The 16,639-nt window shown below is 36.4% G+C and overlaps 1 protein-coding gene across 2 annotated transcripts in view; it reads left to right on the top strand.

Annotated features, from left to right (window-relative positions):
* Positions 1-9,575, top strand: part of atp2a3 (ATPase sarcoplasmic/endoplasmic reticulum Ca2+ transporting 3) — a 62,479-nt gene extending 52,904 nt beyond the window's left edge. Inside the window, exons 14-22 of one of the 2 annotated variants that reach the window (XM_079871378.1) lie at positions 257-592; positions 2,535-2,755; positions 2,842-3,044; positions 3,638-3,723; positions 4,216-4,349; positions 4,795-4,912; positions 6,027-6,144; positions 6,310-6,338; positions 6,621-9,575. In XM_079871378.1, coding sequence (XP_079727504.1) covers positions 257-592; positions 2,535-2,755; positions 2,842-3,044; positions 3,638-3,723; positions 4,216-4,349; positions 4,795-4,912; positions 6,027-6,144; positions 6,310-6,314 — 1,221 coding nt within the window. In that variant the 3' untranslated portion in view covers positions 6,315-6,338; positions 6,621-9,575. The remainder of the gene's footprint in view (positions 1-256; positions 593-2,534; positions 2,756-2,841; positions 3,045-3,637; positions 3,724-4,215; positions 4,350-4,794; positions 4,913-6,026; positions 6,145-6,309; positions 6,339-6,620) is intronic. The other variant, XM_079871377.1, reaches the window with a different exon arrangement.
* The last annotated feature ends 7,064 nt before the right edge of the window (positions 9,576-16,639 follow it).

Below are 16,639 nucleotides of genomic sequence, written 5' to 3'. Positions count from 1 at the left end.
AATTATATTTATTAACAATTGTCAGTTATTGAAGCAATATATATATATATATATATATATATATATATATATATATATATATATATATATATATATATATACATACATAAAAATGATATATATTTGTTTGTAGATTCCACTTCTTTTTCTGGTATTGCTTTTGTTCATACATTTTGCATGTGGATTAAGTCTCCTGCCACTGTACATGTAAATTTATATGTCTTGGATTACATGCAAAATTTGTTCATCTGTTTAGTCAAATCTCACCTTCGTTGGCTGTGTGGGGATGTTGGATCCGCCCAGAAAGGAGGTGATTGGCTCAGTGAAGCTGTGCAGTAAGGCCGGTATACGTGTCATCATGATCACCGGGGACAACAAGGGCACCGCCGTGGCCATTTGCAGACGCATCGGCATTTTCAAAGAGGATGAAGATGTGGAAGGAAGGGCCTACACGGGTAGAGAGTTCGATGACCTGACTCCAGAGGCCCAGCGAGAGGCTGTGAAAAGAGCACGGTGCTTCGCCCGTGTCGAGCCTGCACACAAGTCAAAGATTGTTGCTTATCTACAGTCCTTTGATGAGATCACAGCGATGGTGAGATATAGTGGTTAGTGGCTGGTTTCACAAAAGGTCCTCAAAAAAAATAACCGTTGAAACACCAAAAGAGAGTCCGAAATAAACATTTGCCAACCACCAAATGGTAGTAAAAACTGGCCTGAAAAAAGTGAAAGTCAGTCATCAATTGGTTACTTTATTAGGAGCTACAACATACAACATAATAAATGTTTTAAATTGAATTGTAAGAACGATAGTCTGACCTACCGGATGTACTGTAAGTTCACTATCATGGCCCGTACATTTTCTCAATTCACCCACCAATTAGTGTGGAAAAAGTTCATTTTAGGCCCTACACTCAAACCTTTTTAATTCAAATTAACATGAGACCAGGAATTATTAGGCATTAACCTTACATTTAACGTTATTGTAAAATCTAATTGCTATACATTTGGTTTGAGTAAAATAAAATGTTTCATTACCACCACCAATTACAGCATGTGATCATTGTTGTCACAGACTTGGGCTGTTAATACGATTGAAGGTGACAATCATACAATCTGGGATCATAAGAAGGATGAAGTCTCTGATTCTACTCTCCAGTCTCTTAGCAATAATATGCTGCAGCACCTACTGTACATCTCTCAGAGACAGACAGCCTTGTATTTTACGCTGATTTTCCCTGCTGGAGTTATGAGAGCATGTCTGTGCTCTTCCTGTTCACACGCTGTCGCCCCCAGCTTCAGCTCAGCATGTGTCTGTTTATCGTTTAGGGACTTGAGGTATTTCCCAGACATCAGTGACATGACAGAAGCTGCTTTGCTTCTTCTACTTGACTCCTGTTTAATCCCCAGCCTGTAATACACTTTTACCTAAGAGTGAATAAAATTGACCTTTTGATCATTAGTTCTCTCAGCTCAGTGTGGATTAAATCTTTACTTTAATCCACCGTATAAACTAATATACTTTAAATTGACCCTTTGATAAGCTCCACCCCCCTTTGGTTGCTGTTGCTAACTCAGACAAGCTTTACAGAACATACCATAGAAGTGAATTGGATGTTTCTAGAACAATGATTTTTCAGTAAAACGTATTCATTATGTGGCAAAATTTGGTGAATATTATTTGTGTTTTCTGGAATGAAGTGTGACATTTCAAACATTTTAATTTTATAGCTCTTTAAATAGTTAAATTACATAGTAACCTGATTAATGTTACTCTCATGCTCAGCTAGTTTGCATTTATTTGTTCAGAAATACAGTAAAATCAATAATACTGTGAAATATGATTGCAATTTAAAATAGCTGTTTCCTATTTTAATGTATTTTAAAATGTAATTTATTCCTATGATGACAAAGCTGATTTTCATCATCATTACTCCAGTCATCAGTGTCACAAGACCCTTCAGAAATCATTCTAATATGATTTGGTGCTCAAGAAACATTTCTTCTTCTTATTATTATCAATGTTGAAAATGTTTAATATTTCTGTGGTTACCACGATGCATTATTTTCCACAAGATTGTTTGAAGAATATGAAGTTAATCTTTTATTTAAATCTTTTAGAATTTTGTAAATGTTTTTACTGCTACTTTTGATTAATTTAATGCATTATTGCTGAATAAAATTATTGATTTATTTCTGATGTTATACATTTTCCTTCAGGAAAGACGGCTGACACTTTGTTTAATCCTTAGCGTGCAGATTTGTTTTAAGATTTGGAAAAAAATACATGCATTCCTTGTATAGCTTTTACTGAATTATACAGAAATGATCCAACACACTGAACATTCGTAGAGGTGCATTAGAATAGAGCAAAAGCTTATCTGATGATATGCCACAATTCAGTTTATCCAGCGGGTCAGTCACGGTTTATAAGTGGGGCTTAGGGCTTAGCAAATGTTAAGTGTTGTGTGAAAAGCCCATGAGTATCCACTAACCCTTATCCTTCACTCTGTTCCTTCCTCCCATCTCACTTTCAGACTGGAGATGGCGTGAATGATGCCCCTGCCTTAAAAAAGGCTGAAATTGGCATCGCCATGGGCTCAGGCACCGCTGTAGCCAAGTCCGCCTCCGAGATGGTGCTCTCTGATGATAACTTCTCCACCATCGTGGCCGCAGTGGAGGAGGGACGAGCCATCTACAACAACATGAAGCAGTTTATCCGTTACCTCATCTCCTCCAACGTGGGAGAGGTGGTGTGGTGAGTGAGAGCCTGATTTGTTTAGTGCTTCAGTATCCCAACCACATTTACACTCATGCGAGTTCCCGTTTTTCCCCCTCTCACAGTATTTTCCTGACAGCCATCCTTGGCCTGCCTGAGGCTTTGATCCCTGTCCAGCTGTTGTGGGTGAACCTGGTAACGGATGGTCTGCCGGCCACTGCCCTGGGCTTCAATCCCCCTGACCTGGACATCATGGACAAGCCCCCCCGAAATCCTAAGGAGCCTCTTATCTCCGGCTGGCTCTTCTTCAGATACCTGGCCATCGGAGGTTAGCCCAATATCTTGGTTATTTCATAGAATCTAATATTATTGTCATTTTGTTTTTGCCACATTAGTTCACCTACAGATTTTCCCTGAAAACTGTAAATCAGCTCTACACTGTAAGAAAAAGAAAAAAAAAAGAAAAATATGTTATCTGAAGTAATGTTAATATACCAAATTATTACAATTTATTTTTTACATTTATAATATACTGACAAAAACACTTGTGGTAAAGAGAAAGCCACATTATAAATCATAGTTTAGCTTTTCCACTGAGGTAAAAAGAAGATGCCACGGTGTCATGCACACATACAAAACGGCATCATGGTCACTCACATGACACTAAAATAATGCAATAAACATCATAAGAAAGCGTTATTGAAACCTTCAATGAAAACAGAGAATTCTGGGAATGTCAATTTACAGTTTTTCACTGTATATTATAGGATGACTTCTTCTATTTCAGTTCCAAAAGCTTAAAAAGTATTTTACTGTAAAATTATATGAAATGTCCCATTAGATCTATTACAGATTTCCACTATATAGAGTAAGGGAACTTACCGTTAACCAATTAACAGGCTTTTACTCTTGTTTTTCTAGGATATGTGGGTCTAGGCACTGTCAGTGCTGCTACCTGGTGGTATTTGTATGATGAGGAAGGGCCACAGGTGTCCTTTTATCAGCTGGTGAGTTTATCAACAGTGAGACCCTATACTGTACATTACGTTTATGTTTGACCTCTGAACTACTACTAATAGTAGTTAATTTATAATTATTAATAACAATTATTATTGTTTTTAATAATACTATTGAACTGTATAGTAAAAATTAAGTATTTATTATTAATAATAATTCTAATAATTGTTATTATTATTATTTTGCAGAACAACCTTAATATTGCAATGCTAATGAGTCTTAATTTCGTAACTAAGCCCTTCAGAGGTCACAATGACTGCCATCAATGGGTCAAATGATTTCCTGTCTTTATAAATGTTGCATCTGTTATTATTAGATGTACTGAAACACAGCCTTTCTGTATTATTAATAGCCACTGTGAAACTAAGAAAACAAACACTTGAAGATCACCATTTGAAATGTAGCTAAAGATCTTCAAGATGGCTAGTGGTGCTAATATTACTGTTTTTTTTTTGTTTGTTTTTTTTTTTTCTCATCTGTAGCGGCACTTCATGCAGTGTACAGAAGACAACCCCATGTTTGAGGGCATTAACTGTGAGGTCTTTGAGTCACGTTACCCCACCACCATGGCTCTCTCTGTGCTTGTTACCATAGAGATGTTCAACTCTCTTAACAGGTAAGATCTGCAGCCATGGTGATGGCATTGCATCAACTGTGTTCTTTCAATATGTCTAAGTAGTTTCTTTAAAGCACACTTTAGATGTCTCATGAGCTCGGTTGAGTAGTGCTGGGTCTGTAACAGCTCTCAAGTTCATTTTCTTAAAATAAATCTTTTTTGTTGTTATTGTTTTATATATTTTGTATGTTATTGTTGTCATTTTTGCTACTTCCATTCTTCTCACTTCAATAAAATATGACTGGTGGTTAAATATCTGGGTTGGTCCCTCAAAGATTGTGGCCTTCATCAAGGCATTTACAGCCTGGTTGCTCAGGAGGACTGTTCCTCTATTAAGTGCATTATGTCATTTTTTTAATGTGAGCATAACCTAAATGACTACTTGGTCTCAGTCAGTGCCCTGGGTCTTAAATAACTTATTTATACCAACTCTTCTCTCATTCAGCCTGTCAGAGAATCAGTCTCTGCTGAGGATGCCACCCTGGGTGAATATATGGCTGCTGGGAGCCATAATCCTTTCCTTGTCTCTACACTTCCTCATCCTGTATGTGGAGCCTCTACCGGTGAGTCATATATATTGGAAATATCTCTTTTTCTGTCACTATACAGTTAGATTTAATATATTATATAATGGTACAAATGATGGATTGAACCTCAAAAACACCTAGTGGAATAAACCTAAAAAAAAAACCTAAAGATTAATGAGACATGAAGACTAGTGCATATTTAAGCATTTAAAGGGAATGTTTACCCAAAAATGAGAATCATTAACTCATTTAAACAATCATTAATCATTTACTAAATTTATACTATAATTTCTAAATCTATTGTCAGCAAAAGAGAGGCTGCGGTTTTTCAAAAAATAAACGTTCTATGGTTTAACGTTTGAAAGCAAAGAAATTAAGACAGCCAAAAACATTAGCAATGTTTTACTTTTGTACTGCAAAATAATAACTATTATTATTATTAAATACCTTTTTTTTCTCTACAGTTCAATAGCCTAGTATTATAGTAATTTGTAATTTAATCAAATAAAATAAATATTTCATATATTTTAAAAACAATAAAAGCAATAATAATAATTGTTATTGTTGTTACTGTTAATAATAATAAATGAACTGCTATTGGTAGTAGTTGTATTGTGTAGTCATATTAAATCAGTTCCAGAACAACTGAAGTAGAGATTTAAAAAATAAATAAAAATGTGGTGAGTTGTTCCCCCTATATCTTCATGTAAAACTGACTGTAAACAAAGTCCAATGTAGTGCACTGTAAGTTTCTGAGTTTGGAAATGTATTGGTGAATGTTTAATGCCGCAAAGAGATGTTGATCACATGACTACTGTTAACTAATCAGATGTCTTAATGAATGAAATTGCATGCATGTGTTGTTGAGTTTGTTGTGTTGCTCTCCTTGAGCAAGGCATGGGCCGAAACACGCTGGAGAGTTTTTTTTAAAAGATTTTTTTGTATGTAGCCATCTGATAATAAAGCCTTTTTAATTCAAAAGAGTGCCATGGTCATCCTAAAGTTTTTTTTTGATAAAACTGACTGTAACTGCACATTTTAAAGATGGGATATGCCCCCCGGGTCGCCTCTTTGGCCTCTGTTGCACACCTGATGAGATTGCATCCCTGCATGTTATGTTTCTCATTTTGTCTTATCTTGTGTTTCCCAGCTGATCTTCCAGGTAACTCCACTGCATTATTCCCAATGGATTGTAGTCCTCAAGATCTCAATTCCTGTCATCCTATTGGATGAGGCACTCAAGTATATCTCCCGCCACCACTTAGAAGGTACAGCCTGTTTACAGGAACATGCTTCCCTCTTTTTGTGTGGCTAAAGTGTTGTCGCTGTCCTTGATATGAATGTTCATAATATTCCAGTCAATGCTTCTGTCTCTTTTATATTGACTCTGTCATTTATTGTTTGTTTCTTCTGATCTGTTTCTCCTCCGGCAGTTTAACTTTCTCCTCTCATCTTTAAAAAGGTATTTTCTTTAACTATGGCCTGTCCATTTCAAAATCACCTTTATTCTTTTGGTCTTAATTTCCTGAAGGCACTATAAAAATCCCTCTCTCTCTCTCTCTCTCTCTCTCTCTCTCTCTCTCTCTCTCTCTCTCTCTCTCTCTCTCTCTCTCTCTCTCTCTCTCTCTCTCTCTCTCTCTCTCTCTCTCTCTCTCTCCCTCCCTCCCTCTCTCTCTCTCTCTCCCTCTCTCTCCCTCCCTCTCTCTCTCTCTCTCTCTCTCGCTCTCATTTTGGCCTTTTGCAGGTGAAGAGGAGGAAAGGTACAGGAAGAGTCGGCAGCTGAAATTCTAGGACAACTTCCTCCATATACACATGAACACACGCACCCACCTGCCTATTTCCTCTGATCTTTTAAGACTGCACCCCATGCGCACACATTCACACAAGCGTCATCAGACTCCTCATCATCAGTCCTCCCGTGTCTCCGCTGCATGTCCAGCCACCACTAAAACAAGCAGGGCTTGTAGTTTGTTACTCTGTGTGTGCGTGTGTGTGTGTTTGTAAGAAAGCCAGACATTAGGTCTGTGTGTGTGTGTGTGTGTGTGTGTGTGCTGGCATGTGCATGGGCCTAATTCAATCATGTCGGTTGTGTGACTGTTTTCTTTTATCTTGCTTTTTAGCTTTCAACACACTTTCTGTACATAGTATGGCAGTTACTGGTGCACTTGAGGGAGAAGAAAGGAGGTTTGAGGTTAAGCATTTGGGTATTACGGGTTAAATTCACAGGGGGACGATGAATCATAATTTGGCCATAGAAAAACATTTAACTATAAACAATGTAAAGAGACTGAAATTGAAAAAGAGAGGATGAAGATGGCACCATGGGCGTCTTTTAACGTGTGAATGTTTGTTTGGACAGAATGGCCAGTTTCTTTAAGTGGTCATCTCCAGTTTCTCTTTTTCTCTCTCCTTTCTCTCTTCTTTACATACAGGGTTGCCACCTTCAGTGCTGAGAGGTCCTTCTCTTAGCTATACATTTCCTTTAGATAACTGTTTACACAAGGCTAAACCTGGCAGCAGATTTTTTAATAATAGGCCCAGGACTTCATTTTAGCTGTAAAATATTTCAAAACAGTCTTTTTTTTTTTCTTCTTTCATATTGAATATTCATATTCTTTCATTTGTAAACACAAAGTGAGCATGTGAATTGATGTATCCCAGAGTTGTCCTCCTCTTCACCTCCTCTGTTCTGTAGAGTGAACTCCAGTTGAACACTAGTAACTTTCTGCTGCAAGTAAATCAATCCAAACATGGAGCGTCCTGTCACGTGCTGTAAGTATTAATATCAATGGCAGGTTTTGAATATTCTGAAAGGGAAGAGGAGGAAAGAAAGGGATTTGTTCATTGACGTGAAGGGCAGACGAGGTCCACAGCATTGCTTGTTTAACATTATCTGACTCACTCCTACACACAGACACAAACACATTGCCCACTCATTACGGAGTGAAGGGCTCTCACTTGAATGTACTTTCACTCGCTTCTTCCCTGTAGCGTCTTATCCGAGTAAATCACAGTAATCACAGCCGTTTAACATCTGCAGTCCTTAGCTGGACCTTTTCATCCTTTAATACTGTATGCTGCCAAATGGCTTTTTTTCCATTTGCTCTTGTTTTTCGTCCTCCATATTCTACATTTTGGTTGAGTTTGAAATCGTCGTCATCATGAACACACAAACATCCTTTACGCAGTGGGTCTTACATGCTTGCCGAACATGTCCGCAGACGGAGGACTCTTTACCGCTAGTGCTTTTCTTGCAATCTTGATGAATTCTGCTACTTTTTCTTTCTTTTTTGTTTTTGTTTTTAATAAAGTAATAATAATGTATTTGACTGAAAGAACCCAGGTGGTTTAGTTTGTCAGTTTTGCTGTTAAGGGTATGATATGCCTTCATCGATCTGTTGGGAAATGCTGGTGTGCTGTTTTCAGACAAATTGGCAAACCAACTACGCCTGTGCCTGGTGTCATTATGCTTGCCGTGGTAAAACCGCAGTGTGAAGAGTCTGTGTCCGCTTGTTAGCTATGATGGCGTGAGCATCCTTTCGTCGCAGTCTAGAATCATCCGTTTTGCCAGTAATAAATGTGAGTGATGTAAATGCTATTTAAAACAGGCAAGCTCTGTGTCTCACACCTGTAGCTATTCCAATGGTAACGTATTACCATATAACTTTAGGGTCAGCGTATTGACACGAGGCAGTAAGGCCGCTCATATTCATCACACTAGCATCTGCGCCAATAGAAAGTGTTGGCTTGTACAGCCTTGCTAATAACTACTGATCTCTTGAACTCTGTACAGAAGAAAAAAATTGAAATACCTGATTGCATGGAATCTTGTTACTGTAATTAATAACCTATACAGTATATTTAATTTTTTAATAATGACTTAAATGAAACATCACCACCCGGAAGAAAACAGTCCAAAACTCTTTTTTTTTTCCTTTTTTTTTTTCTCTGCATTCAAGTAACTGAAGATGGAGAATATTTTGTAGAATAGTAGTTTGTTTATTCATTGTTACCGTTTGTTTTTAAAGGTTGCAGGGGTTTCTGTGTCTTTTCAATTTAGCTTAGGAGTTGTAAAATAAAAATAATTGTACTAATGATCATTCATTTTTGCAACTATAAATGGGTTTGAATGTCTGAGGACTTTTAGTTTTTCTTTTTTGTCTGTTTTGTTTGTTTGATTGTTCTGGTAAAGGAACAGCGTGTGGTTTACACAGTGACGTCCAGTAGTCAATACTGGCTTATGAAGGGCTTGGTGTGGGTACATGTGCCTCCAGAGATATGAAATGTCTGTGTGTAACTTAATGCAGAAAGTTGGACGTCCACTTTGTAAATCTTTTTCAATTCCATTTTGTTTGTGCTTCTGCTACATACCGTTTTCATCAAACAATACTGAATGTTTTCATTCTGAAACGTAGTTGATTGTTTGTAACGAACACTTTCGAAAGGCTGACAATCAGAAAAGCAAAGAAAAGATTGTAGTAACGTTTCCCTTCATTCGCTCTCGAGCACAGTGGTCCTGAGATGATCCGTTCGTTCTGGACAGCTGTCTTGTCTTTCTGCCTGCGCACAAACCGGCTGGAGCTTTGCACCCACTACTGAGAAAGAATTCTCTGTAAACGCCTTGGTAATATTAATTGTGGATACATAATTTTATATATATGAAAGACATGTCAAATAAAGATTATTTATCTTATAATTTATTTCGACGCTGTTGTTCTGCTTTCTTTTTTTGCGCTTCCAGATCCCTTTACTGTATCTGCAGTCTGGATTTGTGGCTGCAATGAACACTAGCTACCACCAGGTGACACTGTAATATCATAACTTACTGGTCTATTGCTCTATTCAACAACACCTCACCTCACATTGTCACATTTGAACCTGTCATTCTACACAGACTCAGTGGGATTCTGAATGATATTATAGAAGTATTTAAATAATTTCAGCTTCAAGTAGCCTTTTCTCATAGTTCTCCACCGTTCATCAAGCAATTCAGCACCGCCAACATGTCGTCCCTCAGAGAAATGCTAGACGGATATACTGTATGGTTTGAGTGGAAAGAAACGGTTAGTCCGCTTGTGCAGTCGAGAGGGGATTTGGAGGAACCAGAGAAGATCTCCACATAATGAAGTGGCAGTGAGAAACAGCAAAGCCATGGAGATACGGCGGTTGGGTGGGTGTACTCAGACAACCCTCATTGAGGCAGTATGTGTCTAAGCTCACCTGATTGCAAATTAAACCATTCTATTTTCATTCTATTAGAAGACACTCTTGGTGGAATCAAAGGATTTTTCATTGTAAAATCTTTTTCGTGGCAGTTTGTTAGCTGTATCTCTATTGAACATCCTAATAACTTGAGTCTTGATTTCAACATAAGGTTCAGTTAGAGGTACATTACCGTTCACAAGTTTTGGGTGAGTAAGAGATTTTTTATTTTTAAATGTTTTTAAAGAAGGCTCTTTTGCTTATTTTTATTTGATCAAAAATACATTAAAAGTGTAATATTGTGAGACATTACAATTTAAACATTTAAAACATTACTTATTATCAATGCTGAAATCAGGTTTGCTGCTTAATATTTTTCTGGAAACCGTGATACTTTTTTTCATGCATTCTTGCTGAATAAAATTATTAATTTCTTTGAAAAAAAGAACTATCCCTAAACTTTTGAACAGCAGTGTAATTAGGCCTAATGCATAGGATTCCTACGCAGTTTGGAAAAGTATGGAATTTTCCAGGTCTGGATGGATACCCATACCCATACGGAGTATGGAAAAATTGTGTTTCCAGACTATTGCCCCTATTCAGCTTTTTTAAAATATAAAATTAAGATAAAAAAAAAAAATACATTTATCATACAAGCAGAGTGTTTTCATGCCAAATGTTTAGCGATCCTTCAGTGATTGTCAAACATGACTGAATGAATTCAAGGCGCACATTTTTATTATGCAAAACTGTTTGTCTTTACCATAAGCAGGTCTCTTTAAACTTCTCTAAAAGAATGTTTATTCAAATGCCACTCAAACCAGCAACAGAGAAAGGAGCAAACAGAATGTACTTTGCTGTCTGGTGATTGTGCAACATCAAACCACATTTACAGTATCAGCCTGATGTGTCAGAGGTTATTATGCAGGTTATAAAGTGTCTTAGGTTTCTATTCATCATGTAAGTGCATCTTATCAATTCAAGAAAACCAATGAATAAAAGACAAAATAAAATATCTACAGATGACTACTACAAAATATAGGCCTAATGCTGAAAATAATGCTGTATGAACCATTTATGTAAAGCATGGGCTTAAATATCTACAGGGAGGTTTGGAAATTTTAAATGGAAAATGTGAAGGAACCCTGACCGCAATATAGCCTAGGCCCCTGTCTTTCATGGGTTTATTAGTTTAAATCGCAAGACGTCTGTCTAACTTGTGTCTAGTTTTATTAAACCATTATTTAATTAGCTTGTTCCCATTAAGATTTATATGTCTGTTACAAGACCTGACCTCGACCTGACCAAGAAACCAGATCCAGACAGCATAAAAATAGACAGCAACAGACTTTGGAATTCAGTGTACAACATCATGCAACATCATCTAACATCAAGCAAAATACATGCATTGTTCCCGAAATAATGCACAAATTCAGATGTGCGTCAAATGCAACCGATGACTTAAATACTTTAAATCCACCCAGCATTCGTAGAATTATAATAGCTATAGTCTTTATAATAACTTCAGTTTCTATAAAGTAGCTTTTAATAATTAAGCTTGTATTGCATCAAAAGTGTTTTATAAACTCCAGTTTTTATTAGCTCATTATATTGTACATTGTATGTGTATTGTATGGTCGTGTTTATCTGAATAGGCCCTTATAGCACTATGGCAGGTTTCAGGAGCAGACCACAGGTGACAGCAGCAAAAAAGAGGTTATCCTTAGAGCCAAAGCAGGCACACAAAATAAGATATTTTGAAGAAAAAAAAACATGAAATTCAATGAATTCTGTTGTTTGGACCACACCAACATTCTTAAAAAGATTTTATTTTTTGGCTCTGAAGAAGAAAGAAAACCATACAGGTTTGGAACAACATGAGGGTGAGTAAATGATGGCATTATTTTGCATTTTTAGTGAAATGTTCTGTAAAATTACATAGATTGGTAGCATGCACATTTAATGTTGCCAGAACCATATTATAAAATATGCCTGTTTTTTTAGATACTGGCTTCATTCTTTTTCCCACGCTAGCTATGATCCCTTAATAGGCATGTACCTAAACACCTTATTCAATATAAATAACTGCACATTATTAATATTCCTCTGTTTTGCCATTTCTGACCCTATTTCTCCTTCAGATGTAATATATTTGGTACCTTTAAAGTCATTATTGAACTAATCCCATAGAAACATAGATTTTGCATGCTCAGTCAGAGAAGGTGTGAGCGATTCAGCAGCATAATTTGTTTTCCATTAATTATGAGCCTATAATTAATCCGAATGTTGATGTTATCTGTGCCATCTCGTCTTTAACTAAAAGAAGGGTGTTTAAACTAAACACTGCCTTTAAGAGTATATTTAGCTTGTAGAATATCTACAATCATTATTGTCTTTAGACCACTTTTTAGATAACTGCACAGTGTATGAGTGTTCACAATGACAAAAGAAAACTAATGACTCTTATGAGCCATTTCTTTTTAGCAGAAGTGTAAAGAGTACCTGAATTCTGTACTTAAAGAAAAAAAAAGAAGTCAAAATCAAGTTTTTAATGTTGTTTATATGTCTGTGTGGTGTTTTTAATATGCTTTAAGACAAACCATGTGCAAATTCATAAGTCAGCACCACTGCTGTGTATTTTCTCCTTAAAACTGCAGTGATCTAAAGACAGCCTCAAAAACACTGTTTGAAATCGCTGGTGTTTCTGACGTCACAAACTAACTTGTAACCAATCACGTCAATGTGTGATTATCAACGAGTGAAAGAGCGGGGCTAATTTGCATATTCATAGAACCGCCTATATTAAATGAAGCAAGGGTGTAGACTAGAGTTACATTCAAGCATTAATTTTAAGGCATGATGATTTTTTTTTTTTCAAAGAAAAAACTTTTAAATTCTCATTTTGGTGATCAAAGGTGAGTTTTAAAGGTACACTGTGTAGGAATTTCTCCCATCTAGCAGTGAAATTGTATTTTGCATTCAAACGAATAGTGCTCTCTAGTGCCTTGCTTTTTCAAATGCGTGTTGCAACTACGGTAGCCATTATGTACCAAGAAGCTATGACAGCATGTCTTCCAATAGCACTTCATCGAGTTTAACTATACATGTTCTACTGTTATGCTGCCTATGCAATGAATTACACAACCAAGCAATGAAAAGCTTGTAATTTAGACTGTAACATTGACTTACCTGTCGAGAAGAAAGTCTTTCTCCTTCATTAGCTCTTTACACCTGGGAAAAGCTATCCCGATATTTTACTCATACTGAATGTAGCCTAAACGATGCAGTAATCCTCAACACCTAAGAGACATGCCAGTAAAAAAAAAAACAAGAAGCAGTTGATATGTGATGCATCAAGGTTGACACAACAGCCTCTTAAACATCAACAAGCAAAAAGTCTTTGTTAAGCTCAAATGCTCAAAAAGGGCACAAGTAAACCAATATCCTTCAAAAGGGTCTCTTTGATATAATGGATAAATAAAATAATATTAAGTTAAATTAAATAGTCAAAGCCGCTGGCTGCAGCCATGTCCTCATCTCATATGAAAGACTTATGATTCAGCAACTACCTGCTAGTGCTAAGGCACTCACATTCACGTAAAGTAGCCTTGTTGACAAGTTTGGGTGTGTAAAGGCAAAATGAACAAAATACAGTAGCTTCAAGACCCTGTAGATGGCGATATCACTTATTTTGTAGCAGAAATAAACTGCTGCAGAAAAAATTAGGTTCCATGCTAAATGTAAAGAGTAATTCCATCACAGATGTTGTCTATTGGAGTAAATGCATGCTAGCCTTATTCAAAGATCTAGTCAAGTAGAGAGTAAAAGTGGCTAATATCTTTGATACTGTGTCAAATTACAAAGTAGCCAAAAATATACTACAGTAACTATTACATTTACTCAAATAGCCTACTTTACACCACTGCTTTTTAGATTTAAAAGCATACAGCAATGGTAGTCCGATTCCCAAACGAGAGACTTATGAGCTGGTTCTTTTTATTGAATCAAAAACACACAGTGCAACCAGTGTAGTCCGATTCATTATGAACCGGTTCTTTTTAGTGAATCAAAAATATTCAGTGCAACCAGTGTAGTCCGATTCATTATGAACCGGTTCTTTTTAGTGAATCAAAAATATTCAGTGCAACCAGTGTAGTCCGAATCATTATGAACCGGTTCTTTTTAGTGAATCAAAAATATTCAGTGCAACCAGTGTAGTCCGATTCATTATGAACCGGTTCTTTTTAGCGGTGAAATCAAAAATATTCAGTGCAACCATTGAAGTCTGATTCCTAAACTAATGTATTGTATATGCTGGTTCTTTTTATTGAATCAAAAACATTGTAACCAGCGTAGTCTGATTCCCGAACGAATGACTCTTATATGAGCTGGTTCTTTTTAGTGATTTGAAAACATAGGCATACAGATACAGCACGACCAGTGTAGTGTGATTCTGTAACGAACGCTGCACGGTTCTATTAATTAAAAGTTCAAAAAGACGAGTTACTGGTTTGGTAATTGGTCTGCTTTCACTGAACTGAACCGGTCAGAGCATTTACAGAATCAACATATTATTCACTTACTGAACTGCAATATATTTATTTTGCAGTACATAATAAAATGAATGTTTTTCAAAATTTCTGTTGGTTTTTTTTTTTTTCTGAATTTTTCTGAAGTTTTGTGTCTGTATCATTATTGACTGATTGTCCATTTGTGGAAACCATATTTTATAATGTGTATTTGATCATACATGGATCTCACTGTTAAACATAAGCATACTCTTTTGTGCATGTAATGTTTCAGTATGGGCATTCTGATTGGTTTCATGCTGATAAAAATAAAGGTCCACATATTATAGTTTATGCTATGTGAGGCTGCACTGAGAAATGATGCAATAATCCCATCATATTGCCTTTTCTTCTCCTCTCTCTCAATGTCCAGACAAGCATAGGTTTCTAAAGCTGCCTGTTTGTCACTGTGCTCGTGGCTGAAGGATCTGCTTTTCCGATTTCTTCTTCCTTCAGCTTGATAAATCACTCTGCCACCCAATCCCTCTTTCCTTTGCTCCCCCATCTTTTTTTTCTACCTCCTTATCTATCTCTTGTTTCTCTGTCTATTACCCCTCTCTCTCTCTCTCTCTCTCTCCTCGATTTGGTGGCAATAAGAGCATATTAAAAGCATTGGTGTAAATTATTGGTATGAGTCATAGCAAACTCAACAGCAGACATTCAGAGTATTTTTATGAAAAGACTGAATGGAGCTCGCAAGGATACACTCATAGATGGTAAAAGGTGAGAGAGAAAAGGCAGGAAAAAAGAAAATTGCACAGTATAGCTACAATGAGTCCTTGTGTGTGTGTGTGTGTGTGTGTGTGTGAGAGAGAGAGAGAGAGACATAATGGCAGTTGTGCATTTGATTGTATTTATGTCCTCTTTGCATTGAGCACCATGGCAAGTGCTGTGATGATGATTTCCAAACTCTCCCTCAAGACAAGGATTTTCTTTTTAAAGCTCCTTGCTCAGCATTATATACCTAGATGCAACACAGCCTCTAGTCCCGCTGGCATATGTACACGCTAACTTACTTCACCGCCCATTACTTATATGAGACCATCTTGTAGACTCGGATTAGTCTGTAATAGGCAAAAGTAAAAGGAACAGATGGGTTTGACCTTTGAATAAATGAACTCACTTGTCATTACCCATGGGGCATGATGCTATTGCCTCTCAAATTTATAGACACTCGGACATAAGGCTGTTTGTTCAGCTAACTAGCCTTCCAAAAGGTTCAAATAGCTGTAAATTACAAGCATTACAGCTTTAGATCAGGTTTTCTTTCATTTAATCTTACAGTCTCATAGGGGGTGGGAGATTATTCCTGCTATGTTCAGGATATCATTCAACCATCAACTTTTACTATTTTTTCAGTATACTTTGTGTGGCCATTTTGTGTATACATACGCCGATGACCTGCATGTAGCGCTAAATGTAGTCCATTATACTGCTATGTAGGCTGTGTGTGTGTGTTTATGAACCTTTTACCATCTATGAGATTCTGAGTATCTTTCAAACAGTGAGTCTGTTTGTTTTTCTGCCTGTTTTCAATCCTAATATTGTGAAATATTATTACAATTTAAAACAGCTGTTTTCTATTTGAATATAAAGTGTAATTTATTCCTGTGATCAAAGCTGAATTTTCAGCATCATTACTCCAGTCTTCAGTGTTCCTTCAGATATCATTCTAATATGATGATTTGATGCTCAAGAAACATTTATGATTATTATCAATGTTGAAAACAGTTTTTTTACATTTTTATTTCAGGATTCTTTGATGAATAGAAAGTACAAAAGAACAGCATTTATCTGAAATAGAAAGCTTTTGTAATATTAAACACTATACCCTTCAAAAGTTTGGGGTCAGTAAGAATTTATTTTTTATTTTTGGGGGGAAGAAATAAAATAAATCAGTACTTTTATTCATCAAGGAGTTAAATTTATCAAAAGTTACAGTAAAGACATTTATAATGTTAGAAAGATTCTTGAAATAAATCCTGTTCTTTTG

Source organism: Squalius cephalus (assembly GCF_949319135.1).
Source record: "Squalius cephalus genome assembly, chromosome: 5".
NCBI classification, from domain to species: Eukaryota; Metazoa; Chordata; class Actinopteri; order Cypriniformes; family Leuciscidae; genus Squalius; species Squalius cephalus.
This window is presented reverse-complemented; position numbering and strand designations above follow the sequence as displayed.